At 44.2% G+C, this 26860-nt stretch overlaps 1 protein-coding gene across 2 annotated transcripts; it reads left to right on the forward strand.

Moving 5' to 3' along the window:
- Positions 1-1210: 1210 nt before the first annotated feature.
- FIGNL1 (fidgetin like 1) lies at positions 1211-25426 on the forward strand. Of its 2 annotated transcripts, none has more exons than XM_077269363.1 (3): positions 1211-1339; positions 21832-22005; positions 23163-25426. In XM_077269363.1, the coding sequence occupies exons 2-3, from the start codon at positions 21930-21932 to the stop codon at positions 25142-25144; spliced, it is 2058 nt and encodes a 685-aa protein (XP_077125478.1). In that variant the 5' UTR covers positions 1211-1339; positions 21832-21929; the 3' UTR covers positions 25145-25426. The 2 variants fall into 2 exon arrangements, with proteins under 2 accessions (XP_077125478.1, XP_077125479.1); XM_077269364.1 differs by lacking the exon at positions 1211-1339 and adding an exon at positions 1648-1762.
- The last annotated feature ends 1434 nt before the right edge of the window (positions 25427-26860 follow it).

Here is a 26860-nt window from a genome sequence, read left to right on the forward strand (position 1 = left end):
TGTGTGGTCATTATACAGTATTGAACATCATGTGGGGTCATTATACAGTATGGAGCATCATGTGCAGTCATTATACAGTATGGAGCATCATGTGCGGTCATTATACAGTATGGAGCATCATGTGCGGTCATTATACAGTATGGAGCATCATGTGCTGTCATTATACAGTATGGAGCATCATGTGGGGTCATTATACAGTATGGAGCATCATGTGCAGCCAATATACAGTATGGAGCATCATGTGTGGCCATTATACAGTATGGAGCACTGTGTGGCCATATTTTTTTGTTTTTAATTATTGTATATGAAACAGTGGGATCAGCAGTGCTAAACGGGTGTGGTTGGGACGTGGATATGGGTGTGACTAATTATGAATGGGTGTGGTCAGAGGCATGGCCTAAAATTTGCCGTGGCGCGAACTTTGTCCCTCTTTCCCATCTTCAAAAGTTGGGAGGTATGCATAATGTTGACTCTGCATGCTGTGCTGTCATACAGTGAGCGGCCTCACTAGAAGGGCTTGTGCCCTATGTTATAGCGTGCTAATGTTAAAGGGAACCTGTCACCTGAATTTGGCGGGACCAGTTTTGGGTCATATGGGCGGGGTTTTCGGGTGTTTGATTCACCCTTTCCTTACCCGCTGGCTGCATGCTGGCCGCAATATTGGATTGAAGTTCATTCTCTGTCCTCCGGAGTACACGCCTGCGCAAGGCAAGATTGCGTCCAAGAGGGAATGACTACAGCAATGTACAAAAAACGCCACATATTAGAAAGTAATACAAGACTACAACCGAGTAGCAGAGGGGCCCTGTTCACAAGAGCGAACAATCTGAGGAAACAGCAATGCTGAAAACACAGTGTGTACTGCTTCACTAGATCCGTATACAGGAGGTGTATAATGAGGCCCTCACTGGACAGGGAAAGACCTGGAACAATGACTGTGGAAAACGCATTTTTATTTAAAAAAGAGCCGAAAGAGCAGGCTCTTTATGGTGAGTGGAGCCGAATGAGCCGGATCACGAAAAAGAGCCGGACTGCCCATCACTACTAGACACTTTGAGCCCCTCAGAATGCGCGGGAATGAGAAGGCGGACGTCACACTTTTTCTAGTCGGGCATTCCACCAATCATAACGCAGTCTCCATCAAAATGGCCGTTCAGCACCGTAGTCGTGGACACTTCCACCATGTCAGTCATACTCTTATTTTGTTGATGGGAGTGGAGTAGTTTACCAGGCGTGGTTTCCTGCGTCTCCTCCACACTTTCTCCAATCTCTCTCACATTAACTCCTGATTGCCGGCTGGGGCCGCCACGCGGCATTGTGCAGCCCGCTCTCCATAGAGGTGATGTTCTCCTTACAGGACAGCCTGTGCTGCGCCGCCCTCCTCTGTGCACGCTAGCCGGGGGGATGCGCTTTTGCCGCTGTTCTCCTTTTGCCGCTGTTCTCCTTTTGCCGCTGTTCTCCTTTTGCCGCTGTTCTCCTTTTGCCGCTGTTCTCCTTTTGCCGCTGTTCTCCTTTTGCATGGCTGCAGGTTGCGCAGACGCCCGGAGACTTGTTCTCTTTCCATGTATCCATTTGTCCTTTAGGTCCCTGATCCCGCATTGTTGTGTGTGTTAGGCAGGAGAGCAGGTCCGACGTGCAGCCGCCATCAGTGCCAGCAATGTGTAGGGTGGTCTGTAGCCCCAATGTGTGGGAAACCGCCCAGTAACTGGCATACTGCCCCGCCGTGCATAGCTGCACTCATGCTGAAGATGGCAGCAGTCATGTGACTATACCGCATGGCCGCCTCCTTGGATGGCCCAACACCCACACGTGCTGGCCAGGGGCGCAGGCACCATTACACAACTGCTCCATTTTGATCGCTAGGGGCACAGTAATCGCCACGTCCATTGTGATGGTAACGGCCGTCGGCACAGCTGGGGGGTGAGGTCAGGTTGCTGCTTCCAGCTCAAGGCCCCGATTTACTGCCCAGTTGGAGCTACCCAGCGACTGTGGCCATGACCCTCATTGTGCCACCATTGTTTGCTATGTGTCACTGCTACATTGTGACATAATACAGTGAACGGTGGCGTATTGCAAACCCAGGGGTACAGTGACCATGACACGCTAATTTAAAAAATACAACGCAGTTCGACGTTTTGCAATTCACTTAGAGCCTTGGTGTCTGCAACGAGTGAGTTGCAGAAAGTTTTAGTTGTGTTGGATAGTGGTTGCGGCACAGTGTGACCCCATTCATACGTATTACATTACTTTGTTGCAGTGACACATGGCAAACGTTGGCCGTGTAACGTTATGGCCAAAGATGCCATACAGCACCAGCGTTATTTAAACAAGGTCTCATCTGTCAAAATGGATCTGTAGTTCTTGAGTTAAAAAAAAATAGTTTTTTTGTGTTTTTTTTTAATTGGACTTTCATCCTTTTTTTTCGTCTGTCTGTTTTTACTATCAGTGTGGCATCCATGTTTGTGTGCAAATACAGAACTAAGGTGTAACAGTGATGGCATCCACGTGAAGTCTGTTTTTTCACAGACCCATACACCTTATTAGGCAGCTAATCAGCAAATTGGAGCAAAATTGGTTAACAAAATAAAGGCAGAAACTTGCTGATAGGCTATAATGGGTACTTCTAGATGTAGCATGGATATAGCATGAAACACAGAAGTATAAATGGGACCTCACTGCTTTCCACCTGCTCAATTTGTTCATACGTTGTGGTGGTCATAGGACGTCATCACAATCGGGAACTGTTTGACGTAAAGGGACTTCATATAGAGAAAGCCAGCATAGGTTACTACTAGCTCTGCCTTCCTGATCCCTGTCCATACAGGACAAGAAGCACTAATGGGGTGTTCTGCTCCAGTACTGACAGTTATGCTTGGGGAGCAGGACCTGCTGGGTTTTAGTAGACCAGGATCAACTCTACACTGCAGGTAAGAGGCTCAGCCCTGTAATTGGAGCAAACCCAGTCATGTGGGAAATCATTTATAAAAGGAATGCACAATGTGTTAAATAAAACAAAAAAGACAAATCAAGAAAAAATAAGTTAAAAAAATTACAACCGCCAGACCAAACCCCTGTTCAGTTCCTGCCTCAAAAAGTATGTCCTATGTTTTATGCCACATTCAGACATGACACATGGACTAGCCGCAAGCCTTCTCACCTAAGCTAATGTCTCAAAAATGTGCTTCTGTCGAGATTGGATCATGAGATCCACAGTCAGTCCATGCATCATGCATTATGGTCCGTTCTCAGACCTTGAGACACAGATATTATACATTTATATAGCGCCATTTATTCCATGGCTCTTTACATGTGAAAAGGGGCAAATATGGACAAGCACATTAAACATAACCAATACAAGGCACGCACAAGTACAGAAGGAGAGGGGACCCTGCCCGAGAGGGCTTACAGTCTACAGGGGATGTGGTGAGGATACACTAGGAAAGGGTAGAGCAGGTCGTGTGGCGGTTCAGCGGACTGAGGATCACTGTAGATTTGGAGGCTTGTCGGAAGAGGTGGGTCTTCAGGTTCTTTTTGAAGGTTTCCGTGGTAGGCGAGAGTCTGATGTGTTGGGGTAGAGAGTTCCAGAGTATGGGGGAGGCACAGGAGAAGTCTTGTATGCGGTTGCAGGAAGAAGAGATAAGAGGGGAGTAGAGAAGGAGATCTTGAGGATCGAAGGTTGCTTGTGGGTAAGTACTGGGAGACCATGTCACAGATTTATGGAGGAGACAGGTTGTGGATGGCTTTGTATGTCATAGTAGGGTTTTAAACTGCAGCCTCTGGACAATAGGAAGCCAGTGAAGGGCTTGGCAGAGAGGAGAGGCTGGGGAATAACGGGGAGACAGGTTGATTAGTCGAGCAGAAGAGTGTAGGATGGATTGGAGTGGAGTAGGAGGTTGCAGTAATCAAGGCGGGAGATAAGGGCATGCACTAGCGTTTTTGTGGTTTCATGGTCAAGGAATGCACGGATCCGGGAAATATTTTTGAGTTTGAGTCAGGAGGAGGAGGCAAGGGCTTGGATATGAGGCTTGAAAGAGAGGGCAGAGTCGAGGATCACCCCGAGGCACCGAGCATGCGGGACTGGGGAAAGTGAGCAGACATTGATGGATAGGTTTGGTGAAGGGGTAGAGTGAGATGGGGGAAAGATGATGAATTCTGTTTTATCCATGTTCAGTTTTAGAAAGCGAGCAGAGAAGAAAGTGAAATAGCAGACAGACTTTGGTGAGTAAGGAGATGAGGTCAGGTCCGGATAGGTAGATCTGCGTAGAGATGATACTGCAACCCGTGGGATTCTATGAGCTGTCCCAGGCCGAAGGTGTAGATGGTGAAGAGCAGGGGCCCTAGGACTGAGCCATGAGGAACACTGACAGACAGGGGGCAAGGTGAGGAGGTGGTGTGGGAGAGGGAGACACTGAATGTTAGGTATGGCCCAGGATAGGGCCAATCTGTGATGCCAAGAGATGAGATAATCTTTAGCAGGAGGGAGTGGTCCACAGTGTCAAAGGCAGAGGACAGAGTAGTGTCGCTTGCTCTTGGTGGTTAGTAGGTCATTGGTGACTTTAGTTAGGGCAGTTTCAGTTGAGTGATGCGATCGGAAGCCGGATTGTAACAGGTCAAAGAGGGAGTAGGAGGACAGTTCAAGATGGACATGCTGTTCCAGTAGTTTTGAGGTGTAAGGGAGAAGAGATATTGGGCGATAGCTAGACACAGAGGATGGGTATGTGACATGTGAATGCGGCATAAAAATAATTGTAAGGGAAAGAGGAACACAGTTTACAATGTAAATAATGTAAAAGAATACACCAGCGCTACCTCCCAGAGGCACTGAGCCGCAGGAACCAAGACAGAACAGAGGCTTCAACTGTCAGAAAGAGAATACAATGTAAAAGAAAACTGGATCCGCGCTACAGTGCTGCAAAAACAACTCGAAATATGCACTAGATATACGCTTAGATAATGCACAGTAGATAAATCCCCAGAGGGATGATTGCTTCAATGCCCAGTAATACACAGGACACCAAATGTGTACAAATACCACGACCCACTAGTCAGAACTGCGACCTGAACCAGCATCAGAGATGTACCTGGAGAGCCAGTGAAAAAGATGCCGCTCTAACCGTTATGATCCAGTACCCGGTAAATGATGATGGAGGTGGGTCCGGTAGAAGGTGGTGTCCTGTCGGGCTGGTGTCCGACAGAAGTTTAAATGACGGGGGACGCGCAGGTGAGTATGTACTGTTTGTTTTTTTTACTTTTACGCTGGTAACCAGGGTAAACATCGGGTTACTAAGCGCGGCCCTGCGCTTGGTAACCCGATGTTTACCCTGGTTACCAGTGTAAAACATCGCTGGTATCGTTGCTTTTGCTTTCAAACACAACGATACACGGCGATCGGACGACCAAATAAAGTTCTGGACTTTATTCAGCGACCAGTGATATCACAGCAGGATCCTGATCGCTGCTGCATGTCAAACTAAACGATATCGCTAGCGAGGACGCTGCAACGTCACGGATCGCTAGCGATATCGTTACAAAGTCGTTTCGTGTGAAGGTACCTTAAGAACCAAGAAATGGGTTCACCTAGAAAAGCTTAGCAGTCTGTGTGCTGTAGCTACAGAGAAATGTGTGGAAGCTGTGCATGGAGTTGAACATTTTTGTTTGGTGCTGGAAGGTGTCGAAGCTCATGCTGAAAGTGATACTGAGACTGGTAGCACTGTATCGCATAGTTTGCTCTGGGAGATTGGACTGTACATAACACCTTATTGTATCTGGGAGGAAGAAGAGTCCTCTGGTGTTGGCAGTCTCAGCCAGAAGCTGAGAGGGAGAGGACTGTAATCTGTTTGGTTGGGGCCATACTGGCATATATGTTGCCTGTTCATTTGCTATTATACCTTTGTGCCCAGAAGAGCCTGTTTTGGTTTTGAATCCCTTGGAGTTTTATGAAGGCAATAAAACTGCACATGTTTGAACAAAACCGCATTGCCTGTATGAACGCTACCTACTGCTCATCGTGAATACCTACAACTGACGTTTTGAATGCAGTCTCTTTAGTGGAGTTATGTGGAGGAGAAATGGGTCTGTTGTTACCAGTTTCACATAGTACCTTGGTAGAGAGATCGGGGAACTGATCAAGTTCCAGAACCAATGGACTGCAACATTGGCCAGCGCAAATCTTACTTTGCCTACCCTACCTGGAGTCCTGTTCCTCATCCTGATGAGGTGCCTCAGGCATATCAGGTGACTGAACAAGGTGTCCAAGTGGTGGGACTTCTGAACTCATGGAATTTGATAACACTGCAAAGGGCCACACATCAGCATGTGCCAGTCCTTGGGAAGACGAGGAGGTCTAAGGTGTATCCATGGAGAAGCCGATAACTATCCCATGACCAGGTCGACATGCGCACAGACTGTGGTTCCATGTCCCACCAAGTGAGAGTGGTCAAGGAATTGTTGTATTCTATTGTTATTGATCAAGATTTTATATTATTCTGGGACTTATGGCTAAAGCTGTAGCACCAAGTAGTCTGGTATTCCACCAGGAGTCGGCTATGGTAAAAGGTACTCTGGAAATTACAAATGTGTTAAATGGTGTTCCCCAGAAGCCAATAATCGTTTTCCGCAATTGGCCAGGCTTGCATGAGCCTCCTGCTCAGGTCAATTTAACCCTTGGTAGGAACCAGGGCTGTGGACTCAGTATAAAATGGACCGACTCCTCCTAAAACATATAATAAATTGCTGCAGTAGTTCAATGTAGTGTGTGCTTTACATTTTTTCATACGAATTTGGGAAAGTTATGAATTGTTCTATTCATGCTCTAAGGATCTAGGCTTTTGGTTGAGATGAATCTGTACTGCACTTTATGTACATGCTCAGTAGTGAGGCAGGGCTGTGGGGTCGGAGTTGTGGAGTCGGAGGTTTGGCTTACCGACTCCACAGCTATGGTAGGAGCTGGGGGTTGCATGTGGTGCCCGGGCCTTGGTTTGGGCAGGAGAGTGGTGGTATATAGCAAAGCCAGGTATGACTAGGTTTAATCCTAGAATTGTAGGTCTTAAAGGGAACCTGTCACCTGAATTTGGCGGGACCAATTTTGGGTCATATCGGCGGGGTTTTCGGAGGTTTGATTCACCCTTTCCTTACCCCCTGGCTGCAATATTGGATTGAAGTTCATTCTCTGTCCTCCGGAGTACACGCCTGCGCAAGTCTCACACAAAGTGCGCCGGAGCTGAAGCGTGAGGACCAGAAGATGACGTCATCTGATGAACATGGGAGGCACCGGACCGCGACACCCATCGGACAGGACCGGGACCGCCCCTGGGTGAGTATAATCTAACCTCTTTTTCTTATCTTTTAGGATACATCGGGGGGCTTATCTACAGCATTCCAGAATGCTGTAGATAAGCCCCTGATGCTGGTGGGCTTAGCTCACCCTCGATTTTGGGGGTGACAGGTTCCCTTTAAAGAGGCGATCAAACCACATGTACCAAAAAAAAACAAAACTATGCCTGGTTAATGATCAGATTTTAAATTTGTATGTGTTGGTTCCGATTTTCTGTTGGTTATCCAACCCTAAGTATCTCCTATATAATCAATTGTCCAAGCTCGAAATAATAATAATAAAAAATTTACTAAAATAAAAACATTCAGATTACAAAGTAGATAACAAGACCTTCCTTGAATGTCCTATAATTAGAGAAAATAAAAATACTAGTATGTCCATGTACTAATTTCTGTCTAAACAATATGCATACTTATCCACCAAGGATGTCTTGAGAGAGAGAGAGAGAGAGAGAGAGATAAGTGATCCTTACATTTGTACTAGACCAATACACATCCACACCCACATTCAAGCCATGACTCCACCCTTAACTCCGGTATCCTTTGTAGTAGAGTATCCAATCATCTTCTGATAATATGAGAAATTATGATTGCAGCAGTCATAATTTTCCCCTGGATGGCGTCCTTGAATTTAGGATAAAGCCCTGGTGTCAAAAGGCCTGAGGGCATTCCATTTAGGCTGGAGACTAGATGTCCATCTGAAGAACAATACTTTGTAGCTCACCTCCACACGAATGTGTGTCACAGATAAGATGTTCAATTAAGGGGACCGTCACACATTGAAATTTCCATCGCTACGATGTTACGATTCGTGACGTTCTAGCGATATCGTTACGATATCGCTGTGTCTGACACGCTACTGCGATCAGACACCCTGCTGAGAATCGTACGTCGTAGCAGATCGTTTGGAACTTTCTTTCGTCGCTTGATCACCCGCTGACATCGCTGGATCGTTGTGTGTGACAGCGATCCAGCGATGTCTTCGCTTGTAACCAGGGTAAACATCGGGTAACTAAGCGCAGGGCCGCGCTTAGTAACCCGATGTTTACCCTGGTTACAAGCGTAAACGTAAAAAAACAAACCGTACATACTCACCCGTCGGTGTCCTTCAGGTCCCTTGCCGTCTGCTTCCTGCTCTGAGTGCCGGCCGGAAAGTGAGAGTCTGCTCTTCACTGTACGGCTGCACTCAGAGCAGGAAGCAGACGGCAAGGGACCTGAAGGACACCGACGGGTGAGTATGTACTGTTTGTTTTTTTACGTTTACGCTGGTAACCAGGGTAAACATCGGGTTACTAAGCGCGGCCCTGCGCTTAGTTACCCGATGTTTACCCTGGTTACCCGGGGACTTCGGCATCGCTCCAGCGCCGTGATTGCAACGTGTGACCGCAGTCTACGACGCTGGAGCGATGATCATACGACGCTGCGACGTCACGAATCGTGCCGTCGCAGCGATGAAAATTTCAATGTGTGACGGTACCCTTAGGAGCAATAGCTCATACTCCCAACACCACATGGGTTATGTATGCTCCTACAAAGTAGAATATCTTTAGTCTATTAAAAGAACAAAGGACTTCACAATCCCAGGACATAATTGCCATCCTGTGCAATCATATCTTACATCTTATGGTCAGTCTCTTTGATGTATAGGTTTTAGCTGTTATGCAGAGGTCACTTAATGTTCGTTGCTCTTATAAAACATAAACTGTCCATATTGGCTTCCAACAGTATGAAACATATTTTTTCATTTGTGATAGCTTGTTTTCCTCTTTGCTTGCTGTTTCCATTTATTTGTAGCCTACAAAAATGCGACGAACAACCCATACAAGTTATTACTGATCATTTGCTGTTCATGTTTACAGTGGACAATGATTAACCCCTTCACCCCCTAGCCTGTTTTCACCTTCATGACCAGTCCAAATTTTAGGCTATGTGCACACGTCCGGAATTGCCACGGAAATTTCCGCGGCAATTCCGGAACTCCCTGCCGCGGGAAAAAAGCATGCGGAATTGGCATGCGTTTTACAAGCATTTTTAGCTTGCAGAATGCTTGCGTTTTACAAGTGATTTGTAGCATCGCTTGGAAAACTGATTGACAGGTTGGTCACACTTGTCAAACATAGTGTTTGACAAGTGTGACCAACTTTGTACTATTGATGCTGCCTATGCAGCTTCAATAGTAAAAAGATCTAATGTTAAAAATAATTAAAAAAAATAAATAAATCGTGATATTCTCACCTTCCGGCATCCCTGTCAGTCTTCCCGCTCCTCGCGATGCTCCCATTCCCAGTAATGCCTAGTGGCAATGACCCCAGATGACGTAGCAGTCTTGCGAGACCGTACATCATCACAGGTCATTACAAAGCATCCTTGGGAATGCGAGGAGCGGGAAGACTGCCGGGACGCCGGAAGGTGAGAATATCATGATTTTTTATTTTAACCCCTTAAGCCCCGAGGGTGGTTTGCACGTTAATGACCGGGCACATTTTTACAATTCTGACCACTGTCCCTTTATGAGGCTATAACTCTGGAACGCTTTGACGGATCTTGGCGATTCTGACATTGTTTTCTCGTGACATATTGTACTTCATGATAGTGGTAAAATTTATTCGATATAACTTGCGTTTATTTGTGAAAAAAATGGAAATTTGGCGAAAATTTTGAAAATTTCGCAATTTTCCAACTTTGAATTTTTATGCCCTTAAATCACAGACATATGTCACGCAAAATACTTAATAAGTAACATTTCCCACATGTCTACTTTACATCAGCACAATTTTGGAACCAACATTTTTTTTTTGTGACGGAGTTATAAGGGTTAAAAGTTGACCAGCAATTTCTCATTTTTACAACACCATTTTTTTTTAGGGACCACATCACATTTGAAGTCATTTTGAGGGGTCTATATGATAGAAAATACCCAAGTGTGACACCATTCTAAAAACTGAACCTCTCAAGGTGCTCAAAACCACATTCAAGAAGTTTTATTAACCCTTCAGGTGTTTCACAGGAATTTTTGGAATGTTTAAATAAAAATGAACATTTAACTTTTTTTCACACAAAATTTATTTCAGCTCCCATTTGTTTTATTTTACCAAGGGTAACAGGAGAAAATGGACCCCCAAAGTTGTTGTACAATTTGTCCTGAGTACGCTGATACCCCATATGTGGGTGTAAACCATTGTTTGGGCGCATAGCAGAGCTTGGAAGGGAAGGAGCGCCATTTGACTTTTCAATGCAAAATTGACTGGAATTGAGATGAGACGCCATGTTGCGTTTGGAGAGCCCCTGATGTGCCTAAACATTGAAACCCCCTACAAGTGACACCATTTTGGAAAGTAGACCCCCTAAGGAACTTATCTAGATGTGTGGTGAGCACTTTGACCCACCAAGTGCTTCACAGAAGTTTATAATGCAGAGCCGTAAAAATAAAAAATCATATTTTTTCACAAAAATTATCTTTTCGCCCCCAATTTTTTATTTTCCCAAGGGTAAGAGAAGAAATTAGACCCCAAAAAATGTTGTGCAATTTGTCCTGATTACGCTGATACCCCATATGTGGGTGTAAACCATTGTTTGGGCGCATGGCAGAGCTTGGAAGGGAAGGAGCGCCATTTGACTTTTCAATGCAAAATTGACTGGAATTGAGATGGGACGCCATGTTGCGTTTGGAGAGCCCCTGATGTGCCTAAACATTGAAACCCCCCACAAGTGACACCATTTTGGAAAGTAGACCCCCCTAAGGAACTTATCTAGATGTGTTTTGAGAGCTTTGAACCCCCAAGTGTTTCACTACAGATTATAACGCAGAGCCGTGAAAATATATATATTTTTTTTTTTCACAAAAATGATTTTTTAGCCCCCAGCTTTGTATTTTTACAAGGGTAACAGAATAAATTGGACCCCAAAATTTGTTGTCCAATTTGTCCTGAGTACGCTGATACCCCATATGTGGGGGGGAACCACTGTTTGGTCGCATGACAGGGCTCGGAAGGGAAGGAGCGCCATTTGGAATGCAGACTTAAATGGATTGGTCTGCAGGCGTCATGTTGCATTTGCAGAGCCCCTGATGTACCCAAACAGTACAAACCCTCCACAGGTGACCCCATATTGGAAACTAGACCTCAAAAGGAACTTATCTAGATGTGTTGTGAGAACTTTGAACCCCCAAGTGTTTCACTACAGTTTATAACGCAGAGCCGTGAAAATAAAACATCTTTTTTTTTCTCACAAAAATGATTTTTAGCCCCCCAAATTTTTAATTTTCCCAAGGATAACAAGAGAACTTGGACCCCAGAAGTTGTTGTTCAATTTGTCCCGAGTACGCTGATAACCCATATGTTGGGGTAAACCCCTTTTTGGGCGCACGGGAGAGCTCGGAAGGGAAGAAGCACTGTTTTACTTTTTCAACGCAGAATTGGCTGGAATTGAGATTGGACGCCATGTCGCGTTTGGAGAGCCCCTGATGTGCCTGGACAGTGGAAACTCCCCAATTCTACCTGAAACCCTAACCCAAACACACCCCTAACCCTAATCCCAACGGTAACCCTAACCACACCCCTAGCCCTGACACACCCATAATTCTAATCCCAACCCTAATCCAAACCGTAAATGTAATTCAAACCCTAACCCTAACTTTAGCCCCAACCCTAACCCTAACTTTACCTCCAACCCTAGCCCTAACCCTAGCCCTAACCCTAACTTTAGCCCCAACCCGAACCCTAACCCTATCCCTAATGGGAAAATGGAAATAAATACATTTTTTTAATTTTATTATTTTTCCCTAACTAAGGGGGTGATGAAGGAGGGTTTGATTTACTTTTATAGCGTTTTTTATATCGGACTTTTATGATTGGCAGCTGTCACACACTAAAAGACGCTTTTTATAGCAAAAAAGTTTTTGCGTCTCCACATTTTGAGACCTATAATTTTTCCACATTTTGCTCCACAGAGTCATGTGAGGTCTTGTTTTTTGCGGGACGAGTTGACGTGTTTATTGGTAACATTTTCGGACACGTGACCGTTTTTGATCACTTTTTATTCCGATTTTTGTGAGGCAGAATGACCACCAAAAACCTGCTATTCGTGAATTTCTTTTGGGAGAGGCGTTTATACCGTTCCACGTTTGGTAAAATTGATAAAGCAGTTTTATTCTTCGGGTCAGTACGATTACAGCGATACCTCATTTATATCATTTTTTTATGTTTTGGCGCTTTTATACGATAACTATTTTATAGAAAAAATAATTATTTTGGTATCGCTTTATTCTCAGGACTATAACTTTTTTATTTTTTTGCTGATGATGCTGTATGGCGGCTTGTTTTTTGCGGGACAAGATGACGTTTTCAGCGGTACCATGATTATTTATATCAGTCTTTTTGATCACGTGTTATTCCACTTTTTGTTCGGCGGTATGGTAATAAAGCGTTGTTTTTTGCCTCGTTTTTTTTTTTTTTTTTCTTACGGTGTTTACTGAAGGGGTTAACTAGTGGGGCAGTGTTATAGGTTGGGTCGTTACGGACGCGGCGATACTAAATATGTGTACTTTTATTGTTTTTTTTTTTTTTTTTTTTATTTAGATAAAGAAATGTATTTATGGGAATAATATATATTTTTTTATTATTATTTATTTAGGAATTTTTTTTTTTTTTTTTTTTTTTTTTTTACACATGTGGAAATTTTTTTTTTTAACTTTTTTACTTTGTCCCAGGGGGGGACATCACAGATCGATGATTTGATAGTGTGCACAGCACTTACATCGGTGCAGGCTTACCAGCGTCTGCTCTGAGCAGGCGCTCGGTAAGCCACCTTTCTCCCTGCAGGACCCGGATGCCGCGGCCATCTTGGATCCGGGACCTGCAGGGAGGAAGGAGGTAGGAGACCCTCGGAGCAACGCGATCACATCGCGTTGCTCCGGGGGTCTCAGGGAAGCCCGCAGGGAGCCCCCTCCCTGCGCGATGCTTCCCTATACCGCCGGCACATCGCGATCATGTTTGATCGCGGTGTGCCGGGGGTTAATGTGCCGGGGGCGGTCCGTGACTGCTCCTGGCACATAGTGCCGGATGTCAGCTGCGATAGGCAGCTGACACTCGGCCGCGCTCCCCCCGTATGATGTACTATCCCATCACCGGGAATTAAGTCCCAGGTCACCTTGACGGGATAGTACGTCATATGGGATTAAGGGGTTAATTCTTTGTTTTTTTAACAATTATATGGTTCCCAGGGCTTGGAGGAGAGTCTCCTGTCCTCCACCCTGGGTACCAACCGCACATGATCCGCTTACTTCCCGCATGGTGGGCATAGCCACATGCGGAAAGTAAGCGGATCAATGCATTCCTATGTGTGCGGAATCCCCGCGATTCTGCACAAAGAATGAACATGCTGCGTTTTTTTTCCAGAATGCGATTCCGCCGCGGAAAAAAACGCAGCATGTGCACAAAAAAATGTGGAATGCATTCTAATAATAGGATGCTTAATGTATGCCTTTTATCGCGTTTTTATAGTGAAAAAAAACGGGAAAATTCCTGAACTTGTGCACACAGCCTTACAATTCTGACGAGTGTCACTTTGTGGTACTTCAACAGATTCCAGTGATGCTGAAATTGTTTTTTCATGACATATTCTACTTCATGATAGTGGTAAAAATGTGTTCGGTTTATTTGTGAATATTTCGCAATCTTCAAACTTTGAATTCTAATGCCCTTAAACCAGAGAGTTATGTCACACAAAATAGTTAATAAATAACATTTCCCACATGTACTTTACATCTGCATAATTTTTTTTTTATTAGGAAGTTAGAAGGGTTAAAAATTGACCAGCGACTCCTAATTTTTCCGACAAAATTTACAAAATCATTTTTTTTGAGGGTCCGCATCACATTTGAAGTGACTTTGGGAGGCCTATATGACAGAAAATACCCAAAAGTTACGCCATTCTAAGAACTGCACATCTCAAAGTCACATTCAAAAAGTTTATTAACCCTTCAGGTGCTTTATAGGAATTATTGGAATGTGGAAGGAAAAAATAAAGATTTTACTTTTTTTTTTTTTTTCAGAGTTTTCGTTAGCGAAAACTTTATTTCAGAAGGGTAACAGGAGAAAATGCACCTTACAATGTGTTATACGATTTCTCCTGAGTATGCTGAAACCCCATATGTGGAGGAAAACTGTTTTAACATATGTAACAACTATTTATTAGGCGTAATTAAGCCCTTAAAAACTCGAGTATATTAAACCAAAATAATCATTATATACTACATTTAAAAATAAGAGTGCCTCTTAAAAATGCAGGGATATAATGGCGTCCCCAAAATCAAAACAGTGTATATACAATATAGTACCATACACAGAATTTGTTCACCAGTAAGTTTAAATATTGCATGTAGTATAACCAAACTAATTCCACCTATTGTAACACCTTGTTGGTCAAGTGCTTCTATAAATAGAAATAGGTTACTAATAGATAAACATAAGTATCTTTTAGTGATAGTGTTCTCATGTTCTGCAGACCAAATCTAGCATTAAGGTACCTTCACACGAAACGACATCGCTAGCGATCCGTGACGTTGCAGCGTCCTGGCTAGCGATATCGTTTAGTTTGACACGCAGCAGCGATCAGGATCCTGCTGTGATGTCGCTGAATAAAGTCCAGAACTTTATTTGGTCGTCCGATCGCTGTGTATCGTTGTGTTTGAAAGCAAAAGCAACGATACACAGCGATGTTTTACACTGGTAACCAGGGTAAACATCGGGTTACCAAGCGCAGGGCCGCGCTTAGTAACCCGATGTTTACCCTGGTTACCAGCGTAAAAGTAAAAAAAACAAACAGTACATGCTCACCTGCGCGTCCCCCAGCGTCTGCTTCCTGACACTTACTGAGCGCCGGCCCGAAAGTGAAAGTGAAAGCACAGCGGTGACGTCACCGCTGTGCTGTTAGGGCCGGAGCTCAGTCAGTGTCAGGAAGCAGACGTGGGGGACGCGCAGGTGAGCATGTACTGTTTGTTTTTTTTACTTTTACGCTGGTAACCAGGGTAAACATCGGGTTACTAAGCGCGGCCCTGCGCTTAGCAACCCGATGTTTACCCTGGTTACCCGGGGACCTCTGCATCGTTGGTCGCTGGAGAGCGGTCTGTGTGACAGCTCTCCAGCGATCAAACAGCGACGCTGCAGCGATCGGCATCGTTGTCGCTATCGCAGCAGCGTCGCTTCGTGTGAAGGTACCTTTAGCTATACTAGTAGTGTCTAACTATAGTCATATACACAAAGGTAAAGTAGATTAGATACAGGTATGAAACAGACACTGGTGAGGTGCCTGCCCTGACGCCCCATTGCCCGTTCTTCATCAGGGGGCATGTTTGGGCATATGGAAGGGTTCGGAAGGGAAGGAGCACTATTTGACCTTTTGAACACACAATTTGCTGAAAACATTAGCCGGCACCATGTCACGTTTGGAGAGCCCCTGATGTGCCTAAAAAGTGGAAACCCCCCCACAATTGACGCCATTTTGGAAACAAGACCCCCTCAAGAAGTGTATTTAGATGTTTGGTGAGCACCTTGAACACCCAGGTGCTTAACGGACATTTTATAACCGAGTCGTGAAAATAAAACAAATCATATTTTTCCCACAAAAAATGTTTTTTTTAGCCCCAAATTTTGCAATTTCACCATTGTAACAAGAGAAAATGCACCATACAATTTATTGTGCAATTTCTCACTAATATGCCAATACTCCATATTTGCTGGAAAACTACTTTTAAGGCACATTGCAAAACTCAGAAATGAAGAAGCAGAATATTGGAGTTGATTTTGCTGGATTGGTTTGAGGGTGCCATGTCACATTGGCAGAGCCCCTTCATAAGTTACGTCATTTTACAAACTATACCTTTCAATAAATTCACCTAGGGGTGTAGTAAGCATGTTGACACCAAGTGTCTCACAGAAATGTATACGTTGGGTGGTGAAGAAAGAATAATTACTTTTTTACCACGGAAATGCTTTAACCCCCAATTTTTTATTTTTATAAGGGCTAATAGGAAAAAATTTGAAATTCTACAGAGTACGTCAATACCCTACATGTAATCGGGAACTACTTTTGAGGCACAGTTTAAAACTCAGAAGGGAAGGAGCACCATAATATTTAGTGCAGATTGTACTGTTAAAGGGACCCTGTCACCTCCAAAATCGAAGATGAGCGAAGCCCACCGGCATCAGGGGCTTATCTACAGCATTCTGGAATGCTGTAGATAAGCCCCCGATGTATCCTGAAAGATGAGAAAAAGAGGTTAGATTATACTCACCCAGGGGCGTTCCCGCTGCGGTCCAGTCCAGCGCCTCCCATCTTCATAGGATGACGTCCTCTTGTCTTCACGCTTCTTGTCTTCACGAAAGGCCTCTCTGACCTTTCCTGGCGCCTGCGCACTGCAGTATTTTACTCTGCCCTCAACAGGGAAGAAGATGACGTCATCGTATGAAGATAGGAGGCCCCGGACCAGACCTCGAAGCCCATTGGATCGGACCGCCCGCCCAGGTGAGTATAATCTAACCTCTTTTTCTTATCTTTCAGGATACATCGGGGGCTTATCTGCAGCATTACAGAATGCTGTAGATAAGCCCCTGATGTCGGTGGGCTTAGCTCATCTTCGTTTTTGGGGGTGACAGGTTCCCTTTAAGGTTTGTGGGTGCTATGACCCACTGTGAGAGCCCCTGAGGTGCCAGAACAGCAGAATCCCCACCCTCCCCACATAAGTGACCCTGTTTTACAAACTACACCTCTCAATGGATTCATCTATGGTGGGAGTAATGATATTGACACCACGGGTGTGTCACAGAATTTTATACCATTGGGCAGTGATAAAAAATAACTAAATTTTTAAATAAAAAAAATCAGATTTAGCTTCAGATTTTACATGTTCACACAGGGAAATTGGTAAAAATGGTATCCTAATTTGTCCCTCAATTTCTGCTGAACGAGGCAGTATGTGGCTGTACAGTGCTACTTAGCCACACAGTGAGACTCTGGAGGAGCGAGCGGGCCGCTATTTACCTCCTGGAGTGCAGATTTTTCTAAGGCCAGTCTCACACGTCCAGATAATTCCGGTAGCGGAAAAATCGGTACCGGAGTTATCCGTGTCCGTGAGCTCACGTGGCACATTAGTGTGGCACACATGCGGCAGCCGTGTGCCGACTGAGTACCACACAGACCGTGCAGGAGACAGCGCTACAGTAAGCGCTGCCCCAGCATGGTGCTGAAGCTGCCATTCATCCCTTCTCTCCAGCAGTGTTCGCTGGAGAGAAGGAATGAAAAATCATTTTTTTAATTTTTTTTATTGTGGTTAAAATAAAGTTCCTGGCAACCTCCCCCCTCCCACCCCCTGTGCGCCCGCCCACTGGAAATAAAATACTCACCCAGCTCCCTCGATGCTTCCTCTCAGCGTCGCAGCTTGTCCTGTATGAGCGGTCACGTGGTGCCGCTCATTACAGTGATGAATATGCGGCTCCACCCCTATGGGAGGTGGAGCTGCATATTCATCACTGTAATGAGCGGCACCACGTGACCGCTCATACAGGACAAGCTGCGACGCTGAGAGGAAGCATCGAGGGAGCTGGGTGAGTATTTTATTTCCAGTGGGCGGGCGCACAGGGGGTGGGAGGGGGGAGGTTGCCGGGAACTTTATTTTAACCACAAAAAAAATAACAATGATTTTTCATTCTTTCTCTCCAGCAAACGCTGCTGGAGAGAAGAAATGAATGTCGGCTTCAGCACCACAAGCTGGGGGGACAGCGCTTACTGTAGCGCTGTCTCCTGCACGGCACACGGACAGCATCCGTGTGCGGTACGTGTTTACACGGACCCATTGACTTTAATGGGTCCGTGTGATCCGTGCGCTCCCACGAACACTGACATGTCTCCGTGTTTTTCAAACGGACACACGGTCCGTGAAAACACGCTCACATGTGCAGAGACACATTGATTTTAATGTGTCTACGTGAGTCAGTGTCTCCGATACGTGAGAAAACTGTCACCACACGTACCGGAGCCACTGACTTGTGAAACAGGCCTAAAAAAGAGCTGCTAAGTGCTAGAAGAGCAGAATTCCCTCCCACCCCCGCAAATGACCCCATTTTGGAATTTATACCAATTTGGGAATTTATCTACAAGTTTAGTGATGATTAAAAACCCGTAATTCAGGATTTTTTTTTTTTTTTTTGTTTGTTTGTTTTTTTTTGGGGGGGGGCAGTTTTTATGCCGTTCGACATGTGGTAAAATTAATAAGATACCGTATATACTTGAGTATAAGCCAAGAATTTCAGCCCATTTTTTTAGGCTGAAATTGCCCCTCTTGGCTTATACTCAAGTCATTCCCAGGGGTCGGCAGGGGAGGGGGAGCGGCAGCTGTCTAATCATACTCACCTGCTCCTGGTGCGGTCCCTGCATGTCCCTGGTTCTCCGAGCGCCAACAGCTTCTTCCAGCGTTGAGCGGTCACATGATACCGCTCATTACTGTAGTGGATATGGACCCGACTCCACTCCCGTAGGGGTGGAGCCGCATATTCATTACTGTAATGAGCGGTACCATGTGACCGCTCAACACAGGAAGAAGCTGCCGGCGCCCGGAGAACCAGGGACGTGCAGGGACAGCACCAAGAGCAGGTGAGTATAAGGCTAAGTTCACACTAGCGTTGTGCGCCGCTGCGTCGGCGACGCAACGCACAACGCACGCAAAAACGCGGCAAAACGCACGCAAAAACGCTGCGTTTTGCGACGCATGCGTCGGTTTTTGCCGAAAATCGGACGCAAGAAAAATGCAACTTGTTGCGTTTTCTTGGTCCGACGCTTGCGGCAAAAAAGACGCATGTGTGGCACAACGCAACAAAAAAAAACGCATGCGTCCCCCATGTTAAGTATAGGGGGCGCATGACGCATGCGTCGCCGCTGCGTCGCCGACGCAAACCCGACGCACATTAGCTTAACGCTAATGTGAACGTAGCCTAACGGGGGCATTGCGCGATATTCACCTATCCGCGTTCCACCGCCGGGCTCCATCTTCCGCGTCCTCTGCAGTGACGCTCAGGTCAGAGGGCGCGATGACACGATTAGTGTGCGCGCTGCACTCTGTCTGAACTTCAGTGCAGAGGACGCGGAAGACACAGCGGCGCCCAGTGGTGGAACGGGGAAAGGTGACTATAGCAAGTGCCGGGGGCCTGAGAGGCGAGTATGTCTTTTTTTTTTTTTTTTTAATCGCAGCAACACCAATGAGGCAAATGTGTCTATGGAGCATCTTATGGGGCCATAATCAGCATTTGTGCAGCATTATATGGGGCAAATGTCTGTATGGAGCATCTTATGGGGCCATAATCAACATTTGTGCAGCATGATATGGGGCATATTTTAATATGGAGCATTATATGGGGATCCTGATTCAATATGGATATTCAAAAACACTTCAACACTATCAACAAAAACGCCGTTTGGATATGTCTAAGGCCCCTTTCACACATCAGTTTTTTGCCATCAGTCGCAATCCGTCGAATTTTGAAAAAAAACTGTTTTTTGTCCTAGACTTGTATTAGCGACGGATTGCAACGGATGGCTTCACGTTTCATCCATCATTCGCCGGATCCGTCAAATTGTTTGTCCGGCAGCCAGAGATGACGGACATTGTAACGTTGTTTCGTCGCTGTTCGTCGTTTGCTAGAATGGAAGCCTATGGCGCCAGATCTGTCATATGACGGAATCCTTCTACAGATTCCGTTTTTTTAACAGCATGCTCCGATCCAATTAGCCAGATCCGCTAGTCGGGTCCATCCAAAAAACGAATCCGTCGCATCAGTTTTTCACAGTTTGCGACGGATCGGTTGAGCCAACGGATTGTGACTGAGCAAAAAACTGATGTGTGAAAGGGGCCTTAGATTGCAAAGGGGTTAAGGAGCATTCACTTGATTTAAAGGTAACCTTTTACCATGGAAATGCTGTCCAATCTGCAGGAACCATGTTATAGAACGGGGAGTTGAGCAGAATGATACATAATTTTGTGAGAAAAGATTCTGTATAACCTCTGATTCAATCATTGAAATATCTGATCTTTCTGGTATTTTTTGCCCTATTTCTGTAAGCACACTTATACAAAGGAAGCCGTCAGTCCCTTATAGGACCAGCCACTGGACCGAAAATCCTAGAAAGTGCAGAGGTTTAATTGATTATATCATAGGATATAAATACAAGAGAAGGTTTGAGGCGCAAGTATAACGGGGAGGGTACGAGCTTCAAAAAAGGGACACCACTACAGGGATGTCAGTGAAGAACAATTAAAGGTGTCAGTAATTTGCGCTAAAGATACCTTCCCAAAATAGGGGTGAAAATATCACGTATAATATAGTACTATATTACCCTTAGTGCCTATGCAGCATCAATAGTAAAAAGAAATAATGTTAAAAATAATAATAAAAAAAAAATTGTGCTATTCTCACCTTCTGTGGTCAACCGATGTGCGCGATGCTGCCGCCAGCTTCCATTCCCAGTGATGCATTGCGAAATTACCCAGATAACTTAGTGGTCCAAGACCGCTAAGTCATCTGGGTAATTTCACAATGCATCACTGGGAACAGAAGCTGGCGGCAGCATCGCGTTCATCGGGACAGCTTCGGTGGACGCCGGAGGGTGAGTATATAACTATTTTTAATTTTTGTTTTTTAACAGGGATATGGTGCCCACACTGCTATATACTGCGTAGGCTTTGTTATATACTGCGTAGGCTGTGTTATATACTGCGTGGGCTGTATTAAATATTACGTCGGCTGTGTTGCATACTGCCTGGCTGCTATATACTGCGTGGGCAGCGCTATGTACTGCGCGGCGGGCAGCGCTATGTACTGCGCGGCGGGCAGCGCTATGTACTACGTGGCGGGCAGCGCTATGTACTACGTGGCTGTGCTAAGCACGACGCACATACATACATATTCTAGAACACCCGATGCGTTAGAATCGGGCCACCATCTAGTCTTCAATAAATGCACAAGTTTATGTTGATTTTTTGGACACTTTTCTTATCTCATCAATTAAAAGGATGTTTGGGGATGATGAAATCATTTTTCAAGATGATAATGCATCCTGCCATAGAGCAAAAACTGTGTAAACATTCCTTGAAAAAAGACACATAAGGTTAATGTCATGACCTGCAAATAGTCCGGATCTCAATCCAATAGAAAATCTTTGGTGGAAGTTGAAGACAATGGTCCATGACAAGGCTCCAACCTGCAAAGCTGATCTGGCAACAGCAATCAGAGAAAGTTGGAGCCAGATTGATGAAGAGTCCTGTTTGACACCCAAGTCCATGCATCAGAGACTGCAAGCTGTTATAAAAGCCAGAGGTGGTGCAACAAAATACTAGTGATGTTTTGGGGTGTTTTTTTGTTTTTCATGATTCCATAATTTTTCCCCTAGGCTTGGTTAAAAAATTACCGTATTTTTCACTGAAATCTAATCTCTCGAGATCTTGATCCCTAGATCACCATCAGCGCATGCACCACCCCAGCGGCAGCCATATTCCCGGAGGCCAGCGCACTTAGAACCCTGGAAGTGCCGGGGCTCAGGCCTGTTGCAAAATGTCGGCAGAATCCCGGGCAGCGCCGGACACCCACGCAGCACCGCTGGGAACCAGAGACACCCGGACACCCCCCGGTAAGGCATGTTCGCTTTTTAAGACGCACCCCCATTTTCCCCCCAAGTTTGGGGGGAAAAAAGTGCGTCTTACAAAGAGAAAAATACGGTACTTTGCAATTTTATAAGTCATTGCTTTGGCCATCAAATGAGCTTAAGTATATTAAAATGGCAGTGATGATTCAGAGTTTGCTTTTGTAATGAAATACTAGTAAGCTCTTGTGTTTGTACTCTGTGTTTTTCTGATGTAAAAAGGAAAAAAACAACTGCTTACTTTGAAAGACATGAAAAATAGATTTAATGAAATATAGCTGACCATAGAGATTGATGGAGTAGTGCTGACTGGGAAAGGCTTGCTATTAATAATTGAGAAGATAGGGGTAGACTGAGGTTCGCCTCCTCTTAGCGATTACTGAGGAATGGAAGCTGCTTTGACCAATAGTGATTAGTGGGAACGTTCTGTGACCAGTGGGGAAACAGAAGGACCGCTGTAATTGGGAGAGATTCCTATGACTACTGTGAAAGCAAGGGGCAGGTAGGAGATGCAATTACCAAAGTACACTGATGACTGCTAGGTAATCTAAAACTCAAATGACATGTAGGAGACAGGTGAACATATCCCTGGCCCTGCAGTATATTATTTTCCATTTTCTATGTGAATGGAGTTAGGTGTACGAAAAAATTACTGCCAGTGGAATTTAAGCAGGCTTCAAGTTCTACGGCTTTTTTTTTTTTTTTGACAAGTAGATTAATGCCAGTAATGAGGTTCGAACATGTACTCACCCAGAACACTCATTAAGACTTCTTATTTCATGGCTTACACTTATGTCAGAAGCTCTGCTAGAAACGTAGAACCTATGTTTGGCGGAGCACCATAGGAAATGGTGCCTTCCATTACAAAGCTGAGCTCGATAAAAATTACTAAACCAGAAGGGGACTTCAGAGGAGGAAAGCTGCTTAAAGTTGCATCATAATGGTGCCATTTGGTCACAAGCATCAATAAAACTCTATCCCCACCAAAGCAGATCTGTTAAATCCAAGCATGAGGCCAAATTTTAACATGATTTGATTTCGGAAGCTACACCCCTTTTACTGTTATTTTAGTTTAAATTAAAAAAGCTTATGGATAAAAAAATGTTTGTAGTTTAAATGTAATTGTTTTTATTTTTGCTTTTTAGGCAGTGCAATGGAGACTCCTGACCCCAGCTCCATTCATCTGAGTGAATGGCAAAAAAATGCTTTTGCTCTAATGTCTGCCACCTGCTCCCCGGAACAGAAAGCAGATGCATTACGTGCACATATTTATCAGATTCAGTATGCATGGGCAAACTCTGAGATCTCCCAGGCATCGGCAGGCCACCTGTTCAAGAAGTATGCCGCAAGGTATGCTGCCATTGTTGACTCTGACAAGGAGGGCCAAGGCTTAAATAACTATGCAGACAGCATTATGTCTTTGGCCAGCTGTCCACGCAGTGACAAGGACAAGTGGCAGTCATCTTTGACAACCAATAATATTTTTAAATTAAAGTGTGTACAGGAAATGTTTGAATCAGCTGGATCAGACCTGGAGTCCCAGATGAGTTCTGCAGATGCATCGCTTAGCTTTCATAATGGGGTCAGCACCTTTGGAAATTCAATGGTTACAAGTAGCGAGCTGAACAGTTTAGGACATAAAAGGACAGAACTTTACGCTTTAGAAGAGGCAACTAAAGGAGCTTTAGTTCAAAATGCTAAATTACTGACAGCCCCAGATATCAATTACACAGATACTAACATCTCGCCTGCTGTTCCAAATGCCAGAACGCAGTTGGTCACAACTCCAATATTTGGAAAGAATGACACAACGCTTTTTGAAAACATATATAGTGCTCCTGGACCAAGTACATTTTCTACTGAAAGTTTTGCTAAGGCAGGTAAAAGGAAGACCTTTTATGCACTGGGGGATGAAGGTAGAGATCAGAGACATCCAGTGAATAGGCTAAACCCACCCATGTGTGAGCCACCTGAAGAAAGTGGCTTTAAGACTGCTAAAGAACAACTGTGGGTTCAACAGCAGAAAAAACATAATAGCCAGTCCCGCAGCACAGGTCCTGGAGCATATGGAACTGGTAAAAAGTCACTTGGGGCTGCACGCTCACGTGGACTGCATGGTAAATTTGTTCCTCCAGTTGCAAATCAAGATGGTGGCGATAGTGCTTTTGGTCAGCGAAAAGCCTGTACAGCTAGTGACAATGAATCAAATGTGCCGTCTGATGAGCGCTTGAAAAACATAGAGCCAAAAATGATTGAACTCATCATGAGTGAGATTATGGACCATGGCCCTCCACTTAATTGGGATGATATTGCTGGTTTAGAATTTGCCAAAACTACAATAAAAGAAATAGTTGTGTGGCCTATGCTGAGGCCAGATATATTCACTGGACTTCGGGGACCACCAAAAGGCATTCTTCTCTTTGGACCTCCAGGAACTGGAAAAACTCTCATTGGAAAGTGTATTGCATGTCAATCCAGGGCTACATTTTTTAGTATCAGTGCATCATCGTTAACTTCAAAATGGGTCGGTGAAGGTGAAAAGATGGTTCGCGCTCTCTTTACAGTGGCAAGATGCCACCAGCCTGCTGTAATTTTTATAGATGAGATAGATTCCCTTTTATCTCAGCGAGGTGAAGGAGAGCATGAATCTTCCAGAAGAATTAAAACTGAATTTTTAGTACAGATAGATGGAGCCACAACATCCTCAGAGGACCGGATACTTGTGGTTGGTGCTACTAACAGACCTCAAGAGATAGACGAGGCTGCTAGAAGGCGACTTGTTAAGAGACTGTACATACCTCTTCCTGAAGCCCCAGCTAGAAAGCAAATTGTTGTTAGCCTGATGTCCCAAGAAAATTATAGCCTCTCTGAGAAGGAAGTACAAGCCATAGTTGTACAAGCTGAAGGGTTCTCTGGTGCAGACATGACTCAGTTGTGTAGAGAAGCTGCCCTTGGTCCAATTCGCAGCCTTCAAGCCATTGATATTTCAACCATTTCACCTGATCAAGTCAGGCCTATTGCTTACATTGATTTTCAAAATGCCTTCCAAACAGTGAGACCCAGTGTTTCACAGCAGGACTTAGAATTATATGAACACTGGAACAAAACCTTTGGTTGTGGTAGATAGAAAACACCTTATGGAAAAAAGAGAATTTTACCTTTTTTTCAGTTTAAGACGTATCTTATTTCTAACAACTTCTCCATGCTTTGTAATGAGCTGTACAAAAAATGATTGTTTTTTCACTCCCTCTCATCTGTTCTCTTTAGAACAAGTGAATTAATAGCACGGTTATTGAAACATTCTGAAACAATACAAGATGTTCACTATATCATCATATGTGTAAACAGTTTAGATGTTTCAATGCAGTATTACAATTATTGTCAAAATAAAACACATTGTACCACTTTGCATTTTTTATTTTTACTTAGTCTCTTTTAGTCTTATTGCCAAATTGACGGGAATCTGTCACAAGATTTTTGCAACCCCACCTGAGAACAGCGTGATAGTAGAGCAGAGACCCAGATTCCAGTGATTTGTCACTTACTAGGCTGCTTGGTGCAATTTTGATAAAATCTGTTATCTTCAGCGGATTTGCCAGTAACCAAATACTGAGCTCTGTATAACCCTGCTCACGCCACTTATAGCTTTTTGTGTACACTTGTGTAAACTTCACTTTTAATTAGTCCAATGTTAAAATACAGCTAGTGCTGGTAGCCACTAGAAATCCACGAGACAAACATGCCTTTCAGCAAGGAGCCTTAATCATGGTGTATAGTATAGTGTGGCAGCAGGGTTCTAATATATCCAACCTCAGTGCAAAAACAGGCGTAGATAGGTGATCCATGTTCACTACAAATGTTAATGCTAGAGTACCAGACAAGAAGGATATGAAGAACATGAGGTATGCGATGTGGTAGAGAAGTGTTGGGGCTCGTGCTGTATATAGGAGGATATGTGGAGGCTCATACTCTATATAGGGGGATTATGTGGGGACTCGCTGTATATAAAGTATGTAAGGGGCTCATACTGTTTATAGGGGGTACTGTGAAACTGTAAAAATATTCATGGTAAAAACATTGCACGGAGCCACCCAGGTTTGGGTGCAGCAAGCAAGGGAACCAAAATAAATCCTCCCGCAATGAACAGGTAAGTGGATATAAAACGTAACATTTACTTGTGCATTAAAACATAGCGATTCCTCCAAACTTCACAAACATACACGTTTCGGCTGCTTTACAGCCTTACTCATGGTATGAATATGTTCTAATTAAATAGCTCCTGACATGGATCACCTCAGATGAACAGCCAATTAAAAATAAGGTGCAAATAATACAAACACCTGTTGAAACATGCATATTAAAAACATAATGAACATACAGGAATTTTATTTTTTTCAGATCTAAAAACTGATGCAAAGAATTGCGGTACATATACTGGAGAATAATGTTCTATAATACAATATAATATAATTTAGACCCAGAGGGGTCTTGTATTCAATTTAATCCCTTCATGACCAGAGGTATTTGTTTTTTGCTACCCTTCTTCCCAGAGCCATAACTTCATTTTTTTGTCAATATGGCCATGTAAGGGCTTGTTTTTTGGGGGACAAGTTATACTTTTGAACAACACCATTGTTTTAACATATCTGTACTGGAAAACGGGAAAAAAAATTCCAAGTGTGGTGAAATTGCCAATTCCACAGATTTTATTTTTTTTAACCCCTTAAGCCCCGAGGGTGGTTTGCACGTTAATGACCGGGCCAATTTTTACAATTCTGACCACTGTCCTTTTATGAGTTTATAACTCCGGAACGCTTCAACAGATCTTAGCGATTATGACATT

Source organism: Ranitomeya variabilis, chromosome 6 (genome assembly GCF_051348905.1).
Source record: "Ranitomeya variabilis isolate aRanVar5 chromosome 6, aRanVar5.hap1, whole genome shotgun sequence".
Taxonomy (NCBI): Eukaryota; Metazoa; Chordata; class Amphibia; order Anura; family Dendrobatidae; genus Ranitomeya; species Ranitomeya variabilis.